The sequence below is a fragment of the Oncorhynchus gorbuscha genome, linkage group LG11 (assembly GCF_021184085.1).
Source record: "Oncorhynchus gorbuscha isolate QuinsamMale2020 ecotype Even-year linkage group LG11, OgorEven_v1.0, whole genome shotgun sequence".
Lineage (NCBI taxonomy): Eukaryota > Metazoa > Chordata > Actinopteri > Salmoniformes > Salmonidae > Oncorhynchus > Oncorhynchus gorbuscha.
The window spans coordinates 51,698,224-51,714,485 of record NC_060183.1 but is presented as its reverse complement, the minus strand read 5'-3'; the positions used below and the strand labels follow the sequence as shown (position 1 = coordinate 51,714,485).

The 16,262-nt window shown below is 44.1% G+C and overlaps 1 protein-coding gene across 1 annotated transcript in view; it reads left to right on the top strand.

Annotated features, from left to right (window-relative positions):
• The window catches only part of LOC124048894 (retinoic acid receptor RXR-alpha-A-like), a 263,797-nt gene that overhangs the window by 143,423 nt on the left and 104,112 nt on the right, over positions 1 to 16,262 (top strand). The window contains 1 exon segment of the mRNA XM_046370062.1: positions 14,660 to 14,860. Within this exon segment, the coding sequence (XP_046226018.1) occupies positions 14,660 to 14,860 (201 nt within the window).

Below are 16,262 nucleotides of genomic sequence, written 5' to 3'. Positions count from 1 at the left end.
CTTTGTCCCCATGTGCAGTTGCAAACCGTAGTCTTGCTTTTTTATGGCAGTTTTGGAGCAGAAGCTTCTTCCTTGTGTCTATATAGGACTCGTTTTACTGTGGATATAGATACTTTTATACCCATTTCCTCCGGCATCTTCATAAGGTCCTTTTCTCTTGTTCTGGGATTGATTTGCACTTTTCACACCAAAGTATGTTAATTTCTAAGAGACCGAACGTGTCTCCCTCCTGAGCGGTATGATGGCTGCGTGGTCCCATGGTGCTTATACTTGGGTACTATTGTTTGTACAGATGAACATGGTACCTTCAGACGTTTGGAAATTTCTCCCAAGGATGAACCAGACTTGTGGAGGTCTACAAGTTTTTTTCTGAGGTCTTTACATTTACATACATTTACATTTAAGTCATTTAGCAGACGCTCTTATCCAGAGCGACTTACAAATTGGTGCATTCACCTTATGACATCCAGTGGAACAGCCACTTTACAATAGTGCATCTACATATTTTAAGGGGGGGGTGAGAAGGATTACTTTATCCTATCCTAGGTATTCCTTAAAGAGGTGGGGTTTCAGGTGTCTCCGGAAGGTGGTGATTGATTCCGCTGTCCTGGCGTCGTGAGGGAGTTTGTTCCACCATTGGGGAGCCAGAGCAGCGAACAGTTTTGACTGGGCTGAGCGGGAACTGTACTTCCTCAGTGGTAGGGAGGCGAGCAGGCCAGAGGTGGATGAACGCAGTGCCCTTATTTGGGTGTAGGGCCTGATCAGAGCCTGGAGGTACTGAGGTGCCGTTCCCCTCAGATGGTCTTGTAGCGGATGGAAGGTTCAGACTTTGTGAGTTGAGATTTTCCTTGGGAGTAATCCAGAACAAGGACGGGCTGCGTGCGTGATGAGTTGAACCTAGGGGGCCACCGCCTTTAATGGCACAGGCAGGATCACGCCCAGCCAGGAGGACACAATGGAGTTGCAGTAGACCTTTGGAGAGTGAGGCAAGGTCGGTCACTCTGTTGTAGAGCATGAACCTGACAGGAACGGGCCACCGCCTTGATGTTAGTTGAGAACGACAGGGTGTTGTCCATTTTCTGGGAGGAGGACACAATGGAGTTGTCAACCGTGATGGCGAGATCATGGAACGGGCAGTCCTGGAAGAGCAGCTCCGTCTTGCCGAAGTTTTCTTTTATGTCTGCCAGACATTTTCCCACCTGGTCATCATGTCAAGCAAGGAGACAGTGAGTTTGAAGGTGACTTGGTGTATAGCGAGAATAGGAGAGGGCCTAGAACAGAGCCCTGAAATACATTGAGGAGACACACCTGGTACACCTCCAATTGCTGTTTTCTCAAATTTGATGTCATTCATTAGCTCAAATGATGTCAATTAGCCTTTCAGATGCTTCTAAAGCCATGACATCATTTTCTGGAATATTCCATGCTGTTTAAAGACACAGCCAATTTAGTGTATGTTAACTTCTGTGTGTAAACAATTGTTAATCTTGTTATTGTTAAAACAATTGTTGGAAAAATTACTTGTGTCATGCACAAAGTAGATGTCCTTACCGACTTGCCAAAACTATAGTTTGTTAACAAGAAATTTGTGGAGTGGTTAAAAACGAAGTTTTAATGACTTCAAACTACGTGTATGTAAACGTCTGACAACTGTATGTTTATTTACCTTCAATCAGGGAGTCATCATTGAGACCAGTGTCTCTTTTACGAGAGAGCCCTGCATTTTATTTCATAAAATACATAAAAATCAATTACAATATGAAACAATTAAAATACAACATAACACATATTGCACATGCAAATGTATAGACTACCAGTCAAAAGTTTACACACCTACACACCTACTCATTCCAGGGTTTTTCTTTTTCTACATTGTAGAATAATAGTGAAGACATCAAAACTATGAAATAACACATATGGAATCATGTAGTAATCAAAAAAGTGTTAAACAAATCCAAATCTATTTTATATTTGAGATTCTTTAAAGTAGCCACACTTTGTCTTTCTTGAATGACAGCTTTGCACACTCTTGGCATCAACAAAAACCAACAGTCATGTAATAGACTACAGAGGTTATCTGAGGATAATAGTTTTTAACACACCGGCTTTGTTCCAGATGTACCAATTTGAGTAAGTACATTCGAGACCGGACGACAGAATTAAAAAAAAAGAAGTTTAATATCTGTGTTTATCAAAGATAGAGGGCGATAGTGAGGCCATTGGGTGACCTTACCTTTATTTAAATAAAAGTGAAATAAGTGCTGTACGTCCCTTTCAAATAAGACTTTGTGAACGGCTATGCTAATCATTTCAAGTAACTGTGGACCTAATTGAGGAATTTTCAATAGACCTCGGGAGGAATACTGTCACAACCAGGTGATTTGCCTTTATTCATGTTATGCAATGCCCTTTTGATTTCATGGCTTCCTCAGTTGAGAGAAGAGGAGTTCTTATATCTTTTAAAAGGACTCGATCTGGCATGGTCTGTATTTGCTATCAGAGGTGTACAATACTTCATAGAAACGGGAGAATCCTTGGTTGATTCATTTGGGTTCTGAAGGTAATTCACATGATTCAGATTCAATAGTTGCAATATCTGATAATTGATCATTACTGTGAAGCTTGTTTTCCAGTAGACGACTTGGCCGATTACCATGAAAGTGATGCTTGAGTCTAACTCGTGGAATGCAAGTTCTGCTCTTTAACTGATTTATTTTGTCGTTGCCTGCTCCGAAAAAAAGTGTTTGTTGAGAACGGTCTATAACGTAATTAACAACTTGTTTAATTATGAAATCATCCCTGAGCTCGCTGACTTTCCTTCCCCCAGACAGCTAAGGTCTTAACATGTGAAACATTCTCAGGGGAATATAGGAAGCAGCCGGCTCATAACTGTTGACCAAACAAAGAGAATAAAAGTAAGGATTTCAGACAGACAAATTTTGACACAAAGAAACAAGGCCCTGAAATCAACAGACTGGTCTTTACAGAGGTGTAGATAAGTCAGTCTCAGTCACAGACTCAATCTTAGTATTCTGATGTATTCTTTACCTCAATACTGTGGTGTCTGGCTATGAGCATAGGAATTAAACCCTCCCACCGCAATATGGCCATGCTCCCACATCAGTCTGGCAACGTATGGTATCTGGACGGCCCCAACGCTCATCACAATCACTCATCCTTACACATATCAATAGAGCCATTTAGATGAAACTGGACACAGAAATCTGAAGGCTTCCTCAAGCTGTGTGTTTGGAAAGAGAGAAAGAATAGAGCACTCTGTTGTATCTGGGACTTGTGTTTGCCAAGCAGCTCATACCGAATATCCACTTTACTGTTCAGCTGTAACCACTGTCTTCCTGTCCAAGATGTCCCAGTCTGGCTACGGTTAACAGTTAGTGTCATACCAGCACTCTGCGGTCCACACATTATTGAGTTGAAGCATGAGGTTTGCAAAGCTTTAAGTTGGAACTCCTTTGGTGTTTTTGGATGTGAACAGAGCTCATTTTGGTGTGGGTTCCACTCCATAATGACTGCAATATGTGCAGCACAGTCCAAGCCATTGAAAAATATCTCTAAAAGCCCAATCCATGCACTGCATTTAATGATATACTGTGTTTTTATTGTGCAGTGGATTATTGAAGCTGAAGTAGATCATTGATTTCAGTGTGCTACAGAGGAAAATCTCCATATTGTGTTGTGTTTTTACTTTGCTGCTTCCTTTACTGTCCACAAACAGAGAACAAGCTGTGCTGTAGTTGAATCAGAACTTGCTCCAGATGTTTCTGTTTCAGTTTTGGGATGTAAACCCATAGCACTTCATATCCATTAGATTTGCACAACAAGCACAACTGTAGTTTCCCACGGAATTGCAGCATCTTTCATCATTTATGCCGTCAAAGCACTTTAACTCCAAAAATACAAGCATGAGGGGAAAGTACACAGGATTTGTGGTAGAGGGCCCTGGAATGGTGCGTAGGCCTGTTTATGCATGTGTTGTGCATTTCTGCTCAAATGATACGTGTAAATGTACCGGCTGCAGAAAGCACTAACAACAACAGCAGAATGAAGAGATAATGCCAGTAAGTCTTCATGTCATGCATGGTTCCCTCTTCGCTTGGTAGATCTGGGTCAGACACTGAAGAATACATTGTTTAGGAGGGTAATAGCAGGATGTGGGTAGCAGAACAAGGTGTCCCCATGTGTATGTGGTGTGTGTGTGTGTGTCTGTGTGTGTCCGTGTGTCTGTGTCTGTGTGTCCATGTGTGTGTGTGTGTGTGTGTGTGTGTGTGTGTGTGTGTGTGTGTGTGTGTGTGTGTGTGTGTGTGTGTGTGTGTGTGTGTGTGTGTGTGTGTGTGTGTGTCCGTGTGCGTCCGTGTGTGTCCATGTGTGTGTGTGTCCGTGTGTGTCCGTGTGTGTGTGCGTCCGTGTGTGTGTGTCCGTGTGTGTCCGTGTGTGTGTGTGTCCGTGTGTGTGTGCGTCCGTGTGTGTTTGCGTCCGTGTGTGTGTGTCCGTGTGTGTGTGTCCGTGTGTGTGTGTGTCCGTGTGTGTGCGTCCGTGTGTGTGTCCGTGTGTGTGTGTCCGTGTGTGTTTGTCCGTGTGTGTGCGTCCGTGTGTGTGTCCGTGTGTGTGTGTGTGTGTGTGTCCGTGTGTGTGTGCGTCCGTGTGTGTTTGCGTCCGTGTGTGTGTGTCCGTGTGTGTGTGTGTCCGTGTGTGTGCGTCCGTGTGTGTGTCCGTGTGTGTGTGTCCGTGTGTGTTTGTCCGTGTGTGTGCGTCCGTGTGTGTGTCCGTGTGTGTCCGTGTGTGTCCGTGTGTGTCCGTGTGTGTCCGTGTGTGTCCGTGTGTGTTTGTCCGTGTGTGTGCGTCCGTGTGTGTGTCCGTGTGTGTACGTGTGTGTGTGTGTCCGTGTGTGTGTGCGTCCGTGTGTGTTTGCGTCCGTGTGTGTGTGTCCGTGTGTGTGTGTCCGTGTGTGTGCGTCCGTGTGTGTGTCCGTGTGTGTGTGTCCGTGTGTGTTTGTCCGTGTGTGTGCGTCCGTGTGTGTCCGTGTGTGTGTGTACGCGTGTGTGTGCGTCCGTGTGTGTGTGTGTTTACCGCTCTATTACGTAAATGTACTTGACCAACAGAGCAAGGTTAGGTGGTGTGAAGGGGGTTAATGAGAGATTCCTAGCTCTTGTAGAGAGAGGAGAGGGATAGATAGTGTAGTGAGTGGAGGCGTGTGGATTCACTTTAAGAAGCTAACGTGAAGCGTGCTCTAGGACTGACAGGCAGGTCGCTCAGCTACACAGCTCTGTTCTTAATGCCTGGGCTCCTCCTCACCTCTACTTCTGCCCATTCAAATGGTAATGACTTTTTAGTTCTCTGTTGATAATCTGCTCTTAATTTAGTCTTTCAGAATCGACATTCCTGCCTATGGGATGTAAGCAATAGTCGAACTTACCTGAAATGTTAATGTATCCACTCACTAGCAAAACATTTATGAAACCACAGGAACAGGCGATGTTGTTTCATTGGGTAGAACTGGCCAGTGTGTGCTTTGCCAAGGGCTGTTGACATGAGTAGACATTCTGTCATGTGAATGGTTACTGTAGAGATCCAGAGAGGGATACTGGATTTTAAATGCTTTCTTGTCTCCACTTCCCTGTCAAAGGAGCCTCTTTTCTCTTCACACAAATTTGATTATGCCGTTTGCCCAAGGAGCTCGTCGTCTGGATTCTCTTCGGCTGAGCTGAGGCCCTTGTTCCCCCATTTGCCCCAGAGGAAGTTCTGACGCGCACAAGCAGGCTTTGAATCCCCCCCTTCCCTTCTCCTCTTATTTAACTTCATTAACACAGTCTTTCTCTCTTGCTCTCTCCCTGATTTTCACTCTCTGACAATAATATCATATTTATTGTATTACTGTATACTTTCTCTTAGACAACACATTTAGAGCTTTTAATAGTAACTGTGAAATATTACTATTGAGCATTCTATAGTATAAGTTTGTATTTCAAGTTGCCTAGACATTTCCTGAACAATCAACCAGGAAACAGTATGCCTGCGTTTCAGTCTCAGACAATATCATTTTGTAATTGTATACTTTTAAGGACACAACACACTAAGAATGGTATAGGGATGAGCATGCTATTGTTTTGATTCTTCAGGATGTTACGGCATGAACCAAATACTTTTAAAAGAAACACTTTTTCTCTTGTGTTGATAGTCACACGACCTTCATAATTTAAGATCAGCTATGCAGGAAAAGTCGCAGTTTTACAAAGGTCATCATTGTCAACTCTATCTAACTACAGCTGCCTTGCAGTTTCAAATGCCACACCAGTGCAACTGCCACTTTCATTGCCCTTTGCCGGTGTGAAAGTACAGACTCAATTTGAGAGAAAAAGGAACGGCATTCACCTAGAAGCAACAACGGCTCAGCCACGAAGTGGTAGGCCACACAAGCTCACAGAACGGGACTGCCGAGTGCTGAAGCGTGTAGTGTGTAAAAATCATCTGTCCTTGATTGCAACACTCACTACGGAGTTCCAAACTGCCTCTGGAAGCATCGTCAGCACAATAACTCTTCAACAGGAGCTTCATGAAATGGGTTTCAAGTGTCGGCTGGTGTGGTGTAAAGCTCGCCACCATTTGACTCTGGAGCAGTGGAAATGCATTCTCTGGAGTTATAAATCATGCTTTACCATCTGGCGGTCCGACAGAAAAATCTGGGTTTGGCGGATGCCAGGAGAATGCTAACTCCTCGAATGCATAGTGCCAACTGTAAAGTTTGGTGGAGGAGGAATAATGGTCTGGGGCTGTTTTTCATGGTTCGGGCTAGGCCACTTAGTTCCATTGAAGGGAAATCTTAACTCTACCTACAGCATAAAATGACATTCTTGATGATTATGTCCTTCCAACTTTGTTGCAACTGTTTGGGGAAGGCCCTTTCCTGTTTCAGCATGACAATTCCATCATGCACAAATCAAGGTCCATACGGAAATGGTTTGTCGAGATCGGTGTGGAAGAACTTGACTGGCCTGCAACATCCGCACAAGAACTTCATCTGGAGCTTCATGAAATGGGTTTCCATGGCCAAGCAGCCGCACACAAGCCTAAGATCACCATGTGAAATGCCAAGCGTCGGTTGAAGTGGTGTAAAGCTTGCCACCATTGGACTCTGGGAGCCCTGACCTTAACCACATCGAACACTTTTGAGATTAATTGGAATGCCGACTGCGAGCCAGGCCTAATCGCCGACATCAGTGCCCGACCTCACTAAATGCTCTTGCGGCTGAATGGAAGCAAATCCCTGCTGCAATATTCCAACATCTAGTGGAAAGCCTTCTGGGAAAAGTGGAGGCTGTTATAGCATCAAAGGGGGTACCAACTACATATTAATGCCCATGATTTTGGTATGAGATGTTCGACAAGCAGGTGTCCATATACTTTTGGCCATGTAGTGTATGTGACCCACCGAAATAGTGTTAAACTAACACTTTTTAAAGTGTCCCAAACACTTTATTATAGCTGATGCTGTATTTTGGGGGGTGTTGTTTTAACAATGTAAGGTGTACAGACTTACTTGAATATTTCCCATGGTGCCTATCAATGGAATGTTACCGTTACCCACCCATGACTGTTTTTGTATGTGACTGAGATATGGTTGTTGCATTCATAAAATGTCTGTCCTGAGAAGGAAAAGTAAACGCTTCATAAGGATTTTAGTTATGGCCTAGTTTTTTCCCAACATTGTGTTCTGAAAATCCTGAAAGTCCTGAAGTTCTGAAAGTCACAATATGCTGTCTTGTGAAGTAATTTGTCATTCCTATTAGAACTATATTCAACAATTTGAACGTTTTCTATCTCCAACGATCTGCATTCAGAATGATTGCTATGTTGAAGAACTTGTCAAACAAAACTACCTAAACCATCCGAACTGGAACAACCCTCTCAGTAACATTCCAATAAATCCAACCACTTACAGATTGGATAAGTTTAGAATGTTTTTTAAATGTATTTTTAATCTTTGATCAATTCATGAATCAATGTGCCTGCAGAAACATGTATATTGAAACAAACTATTATAAAAAATCAACCTGCAACAAAGCATGCTGGGAAATATAATAATGAGGCCCCTCCCATGAAATTAACTCAACACATTTGAGTAATAACAACACCACACGTAGTTGATTTCACTGTGATTCAAGTAATACTTCATTTATTCACTGCAGGTGGCGTTGATTTCAATCCCACTGGTGTTAAGCCCACTAGAATCAACACTCTGGTTAAAATTAGCCCTCAGGTGACTCATGTTAACAATAGCAGTCAGTCTAGTCCGGCTAATTCATTCAAGGCAGTGCAACTGCTGGCGCCAGAACATCCCCAAACTGCTCCAGGACAAGCCCAGTTAGGAACACTTTGGATTGATCTAGTTATGTAGATCTTAACTAAGTTGGTATAGTTTTGGGGGTCCATTCATGGCTCCTTGGTTTGACATGGAATGCCGTATGAAACTGTTACGGTCCTACTGGGCCTTGTAATTCACTTGTAACCCAATACCCCAGCAGGCAACCGTGTGGGGTGACCTAACCGACTGAGACCCAGCTCTCTGGACCTACTCAGTATGACCTCTCCTCTCCTGTGATTGGCTGGTCAGGGGCCCGAGGGTCTCAGGGGTGGGTCCAGCTTGGGGTGGAATGTCATAACAGGCTAGTGTTTCCAGCACTGTGGGGGGTCCTGTTGTGTGAGGAGGGAGAGGAGGGAGACAGAGAGCCACGTAAAAGGAAACTGCTAGGAGTGCAATGTTTTGTGCCTAGAACCCCTCCAAAAAATGGCCTATTCTAATAAGCTTTGTGCGCACCTCCTTGTCTCCTTGACGCGTCAACTTCATTGTCATGATAGATCTGCACAGCTCTTGTTTTTATTGAGATAAAGAGGAGCTGAAAGTGGGGCTTTCTTCAAAGGAAGAAACGCTGCGGAGATAAAAGACATTTATTTAGCTGATGGAGCCGATATGGCGGTGGGGAAAAGGTTGGATGCTTTCCATGCTGATGATCAGCGTCTGAAAGCGAGAGGGAGGCTCTCCCTTAGAATGGACCGGAGTGGTGATGAGCGTTTGATATCCAGAGACAGGAGAGTGAGAGCTGACGGGCTCAGTCTGTCTGTCTTTTAGTCTGTCTTTTTGTCTCCAGGCTCTTCTCCTCTTGACAGTGTGTGCTCTGCTGTGATGTATGTGCTTTGATGAAGGCCCAGTCGAGCAGTGCAGCAGAGTAACTGGCAGAGCAGTAATTGTGCATAATGAGAGACTGCTGCCTGCGATTATTCCTCGAAGTGATAAGCAAACATCTGATGTTCATGGAATGTAACAGTGATGAACCTCCGCTCAGCTCTAATCACAGAACAGCACAACGTGACACACTGCACCTTAATGGACTGAAATCGGGCAAGAATAGAGTCTTTCAATTAAAGTCCCGAAAGTAGCAATCTAAACACATTCCTTTTAATACCTTTTTGGTAGCTTTTTATATTTTAGGATACAGGGCCTAATACGTACACTACCGTTCAACGTTTGGGGACACTTAGAAATGTCCTTGTTTTTAAAAGAAAAACACATTTTTTGACCATTAAACGTGTCATTGGAACACAGGAGTGATGGTTGCTGATAATGGGCCTCTGTACGCCCATGTAGATATTCCATAACAAATCTGCCGTTTCCAGCAACAATAGTCATTTAAAACATTAACAATGTCTACAATGTATTTCTGATCAATTTTACGTTATTTTTAATAGACAAAAAAAATTGTGTTTCTTTAAAAAACAAGGACATTTCTAAGTGACCCCAAACTTTTGAAAGGTAGCGTACGCTCTGCTGTTTGTCATCAATGGGAGATTGGAGAATAAGACAACAGCCTTTCTCAAGGGCACATGGGTAAAACACTCAACACTCACACACTCTAACGCAGAAGTCTCTCTGGAGCAGGACGAGAATGAAAGGAGGGATGTGCTGGAGGAGTGTATGAGGCTTTTCATTTATGTGGAGCGCCTTCGTAGAGGAGGCCGCCCATCCATCTGAAGACGGTTGAAGGTGAATGGCGTTTACGATGGTTTCCCGGGCTATTGATAGCTGCATGTCCTTCCCTGTGTGATCCAGCAAGGCCCTAACCCTGAGAGCTTGGAGAGCTGTGCTCCTCTCTGTGTGGGAAAGACACTTTTATTACATCCCTGATCCATGAAGGGCCCAACGAACTTTGACCTTGGGCTTGATCGTTCTAGTAACGGCACATGAGGAGAATGGCCATACTTTAAGAGGACTATACGAGGACTGCAGTCCACCACCGCACCCCCACCCCCTCATAAATAGCCAACATGAATATACTGTATTTCACGCGTATGCAACCAGGGCACATTACGTTTAGAGATGGATATGCGTTGCTAACCTACAGTTTACAAGTGTTTCCTTAGTGTTGGCGTGTATATGAGACCAGAGCGAGAACAAAAAGTTGTATTATTACGAATGCACATCTCCATACCTTTGTTTCATTAGCACATTGTCATTATGCCTTTGTCTCATTAAGTTCTTTCTCATTATGGCTCTTTTTCATTAGCATGGTCCTATGTAAAGACTTGCTTTCATTAGCACTGTGTTGTATAGGCTGGCTTTTTATTATAGCACTGGATGTTTAATGAGAAAACCCCCAGTGTGTTTACACTGCTCCCATCCCTGATCGCCAGTAATGATAATACTGATTGACTGTTGGTGGGGGATGTTTGAGCTTGTCCCCTGAAGACGGGATCCTCGCTCAGTTATTAAACCCAATGAGATCTCTCTCCTCCTCTCTTCATCCCTCGCTCTGTTTGGAAATAAAAGAAGAGGGGGGGAAAAGATCAAACATGCCTGTAATCAACGGTGTGCTGTATGAGCCAAGAAGACACAGAGGCACAGCAGTGGGATAGAGATGCCTTTAATGACAGATCACTAGATCACAGATCATTGGCGCTCACGACAGGAAGACCTGTACGCACATGCCTCTCTGCTACTGCTACACCACCATCAGTCATTAAGCCCTTTATTAAAACCAATCTAGAATGGGGAATAGCTGGAAAAACAGACTACAAGTTATTTTATTCATCAAGAATGAAACTCCCTGAACATCTGGAATGGCATATTAATTCCAGCTCTACGCTGTTTCTCTTCAACTAAAACTTAAAACGTTTGGAGGGTCACATTTAAGGTCAGCGTTCCATATGGGACAGCAGGTAGCCTAGTGGTTAGCGCATTGGACTAGCAACCGCAAGGTTGCAAGATTGAATCCCTGAGCTGACAGGGTAAAAAATCTGTCATTCTACCCCTGAACAAGGCAGTTAACCCACTGTTCTTAGGCTGTCATTGAAAATAATAATTTGTTCTTAACTGGCTTCCCTAGTTAAATCAGAGGAACATAATTTGTTCAATGAAACTTCATGGAACAATTTGCCCCCCTCCTGTTATTTTACTCTCTTCACACTCGGGTCCTCTGTCTCCCACAGTTCCAGCTTTAGGTAACATTCAGAGCGTTTGAATCACATAGATTACTGTGTCCCGTGGGAAGATTATTCCAATGGACGGCTAGTGGAGCATTTTCGTTGGGCCCCTGTCTACTCGGTTTACCCATGAATTTGGAAAAGCCGAACTTGGAAAAGCTCATGTGCTAACAGGGTAATGTTCAGTGACATGGCTCGGAGCCCTATGGCGTGTGTCATTGTCCGCCCTTTGCTAGCTAGTTATACAAGCAGGGATTTGCTTCTTCTGTGCTCTGAGGAAACAAGGAGAAAATTAGTAGATTGGATAGACCAGGCCTACTTCAAATCACGATGTTCCTGGTGAATTGGGCCTTGGGCAGCTAGTTGTGGTGTTAGATTGCTTGGAGAAACATATGCCAACATTTACTGATCATTACCATCATTTATACAAACTATGTGGCCACAAACATTTTTTTAATGTGCTCCCCAAAAATATACTTCTGACTTACACCGTTTGAATGTGACAACAGTGAAGTATCAGACAGACAGACGATGACATATCAACTTCTTCTCCTTTCAAACATGTTCATTCTTCAATAATGTTTGTGTGGTCTTCATGTCTGTTTTATTTCATTAAGAGATGATCTCAGCTTGTCTGCATTCACTCGTACTTGTCTGGACTTGCTGGTCCACGTCCATCACTGGCATTTGGATTCTTCTCTTCCTTCTCTAATTCTAATCAAAAGAGTTGAGGAATGTGCTTGACAGGCACAGCCCACCCCTCTCCTTGAAACACACATGCACGCATGCAGCAATGCACACACACACACACACACACACACACACACACACACACACACACACACACACACACACACACACACACACACACACACACACACACACACACACACACACACACACACACACACACACACACACACACACACACACACACACACACACACACACACACACACAATCCTGATCACAGCATCAGCATCCCAGACGGCTTATCATGGGGAACTAATTCAATATCCCTGTGCCTGTTTTAAATGTCATTGGCTGAGCTCATCTGGAGTGACATGTTTTTCATGGTCCTAATAAAGGAGCTGTATTAGGCTCGGAACGGGGGGGGGGCTTCTCTGACCAACGTTCTTGATGTCTGCAGGAAATCTAAAGGTCCTCATGAGGAAATGAATAAAGTCAGGATTTGAGGAGATCTGCCGATGCCAATGAGTTTCACATGAACTCCCTCGAGTCAATAAAGGCTTGGTGAATCCTCCTCTGACTGACTGAGAAACGTAAGCTACACAAAAAGTTGTTTTTCTCTAGACGCTGCCAAGCCTGCCATGTCAGTCACAGAAACACATGCCTCTGATGCCATTCACTGGGTTGAAGTGGATTTCCAAGGTCAGCACTGAGCTCTGGTTGATGTGATGAGCCTGTGATTGGGCTTTCATATGATATTGATTGTTTTGACACTGTTGTCAATATACTATCTCAATGAGTTTTCTGTCTATCTTCCCTCTTATTTTTCTATGAACTCATCACGTCATGTGTAGATCTGAACACAATGGGGAGAACGATGGAAAAAGGAACTAGTTAAACAGACCACCATAGCTTTTAATTGACAAAGTTGCTATACTCTTCTACCTGTGCTTTTTTCCATGCTCCTCTATTATACTGATGATGTCAGCATGGGGATGGGATGGTAGGGGGTAGTGAAGACTGGACTAGTGGGGGTACAGAACATTCAGTCACCCCGTTGTGCCAGATAATGACTTCCCTATTGAGCGTGACCCTGGTGACCTCTGAGATCCCCCTTCCCCCTGCCCCCCCAGGCATCCCCGCCTGATTTGGCATTTTGTCCACACAAAGTTCCCAACCTCAGTCCCATGCCTCTCCACCCCTCCGTAGCCTCCTACCCAGCCTCCCCTGGGCAGTTGCCCTCTCCTGGTCACTTGGCCCTGGGCATGGAGCTGACAGGGAGCTCCATGGAGCTTTGAGCTAGCCTCATATTCTGGGTTAGAGGGTCACTCTGAAGGGAGACAGAGAAACAGTGCTCTAAATGTGAAAGGTTGGCTGGGTCTCCATGTGGCAGGGGAGATGGATGTGTAACCTGCTGGTGGGAGGGAGGCCGTTCAGAGACTACAGTAGAGATCCTTAAAATGTTTCCTCACCCTGTCTCTGTTACCAAGGACACGTTGTAATCTGTATCGACAGTCCTGTCCAGGCAACACGCTTCACCATCTACCTGTAGATTTGCCTTAGTGAGAAGGTAGTCCACACAGACATCATACAGAATATACAATATCGGAACAGTAAAGACAAAACATAAAACTCTGGAGTATAGGCTGATTACAGTGGGAATATACCATTTACAGAGGGATTATATCTAAATAAGCATAGGGAGGGATACTGCCATGGTGATTATATACAGTGTCTATACTGCCCTGGTGAGGAAATACAGTGTATATCCTGCCGTGGTGAATATTTACAGTATCTATGAATATATACAGTGTCTATACTGCCGTGGTGAATATATACAGTATCTATGAATATATACAGTGTCTATACTGCCGTGGTGAATATTTACAGTATCTATGAATATATACAGTGTCGATACTGCCGTGGTGAATATATACAGTATCTATACTGCCGTGGTGATTATATACAGTGTCTATACTGCCGTGGTGGTTATATACAGTGTCTACACTGCCGTGGTGATTATATAGTGTCTATACTGCCGTGGTGATTATATAGTGTCTTATACTGCCGTGGTGATTATATAGTGTCTGTACTGCCGTGTTAAATATATACAGTGTCTATACTGCCGTGGTGGTTATATACAGTGTCTACACTGCCGTGGTGATTATATAGTGTCTATACTGCCGTGGTGATTATATAGTGTCTTATACTGCCGTGGTGATTATATAGTGTCTGTACTGCCGTGTTAAATTTATACAGTGTCTATACTGCCGTGGTGATTTTATACAGTGTCTATACTGCCGTGGTGAATATATACAGTGTCTATATGGTGTTGTGTGGAGCAACCCTCAGCTCGGCTTTCTCTGCTGTTAATGTCACTATTTTTATCATCATTATCCTGTTTTTCTAACAGACTATCTCTCTCTCCCTCCATCTCTCTCTCCCTCCCTCCATCTCTCTCTCCCTCCCTCTGCAGGGTTCCTGAAGCCCCAGTGCTCGCTGGCTCCGCCTCCCCAGCGTGGACGCTCGGGGGAGGCCTGCTCCTGTTTCACCGGCATGTGTCACCTCCACCAGCGCCGGATATCTACAGGTAACACTCAACGCCATCTCCACATCCCATCGCCATCTGCCCCGTCATGGCAGACTCAGCACCTGGGAAGACACCTGTATGAAATAAGTATGAGCTAAAATTTGCCAGTGGATAGAAAGAGTATACAGTTATAGTATACTCTACAGTATACTGCATTATACAGTACATTTGATCCACTGTATAACAATTTGAATTTGATGATATGGACCTATAAAAATGGCTTTGATATGCTAATACAACCCCAGGTAGTAGGAGCATTTACAGTAACTCATTTTACTGTCTGAACATGTCATGCCAAAGTAGTATATCCACAAAGCAAGAAGCTGCTTGTTCCTTACCACAGCTACAAGCACACACACAGCCTGGGGTAAAGAGCTGTCAGAGCCGTAAGGCTTCTTCCTCGGCAGCGATGGCTCAGTCAGTCAGCCTGATTAATGTAGTCTCTGCATGTGGAGGCCCGGTGATTGACATTTTAACAGGGGTGCTATGAAACAGGCCTCTGTTCTCATCACCTCTGTTTTCCCTGCTAGGGCAGCTGGGTCAGGTGATGTCAGCATAGCAGTGCATTCTGAACCTGACCCTCTGGTATGTGGGGATTGAGGGACAGTACTGTGCTGTTGTTGTGTTGTTGCTGTACGTGTGCCTGCCCTGCTGGTGGCTTCGTTGGCTGGGGGTGCAGGGCCTCTTGCAGAGTCACTTGTCGTGACTGAGTGGCTTGTTGTAACTTAACACCAATTTCATGTGAGGGGAACACGCCTTGGACAAAGGCGACGAAACCAGAACAACCAAACAGTGGCACCTTGGATTAATTTACAGGAGAGTGGTAGATTGTGTGATTTTAGTCCGTATGGAACCTCACAGACAAAGCCCTGTGTTAGCTTCACACATTGTAGTCCTTAACACATACCCTGTACACATACCCTGTACACATACCCTTAATACATACCCTAATACATACCCTTAACACATACCCTGTACACATACCCTGTACACATACCCTTAATACATACCCTTAATACATACCCTTAACACATACCCTGTACACATACCCTGTACACATACCCTGTACACATACCCTAATACATACCCTTAATACATACCCTAATACATACCCTTAATACATACCCTAATACATACCCTTAACACATACCCTGTACACATACCCTGTACACATACCCTTAATACATACCCTTAATACATACCCTTAACACATACCCTGTACACATACCCTGTACACATACCCTGTACACATACCCTTAATACATACCCTAATACATACCCTTAACACATACCCTGTACACATACCCTGTACACATACCCTTAATACATACCCTAATACATACCCTTAACACATACCCTGTACACATACCCTGTACACATACCCTTAATACATACCCTAATACATACCCTTAACACATACCCTGTACACATACCCTGTACACATACCCTGTACACATACCCTGTACACATACCCTTAATACATACCCTA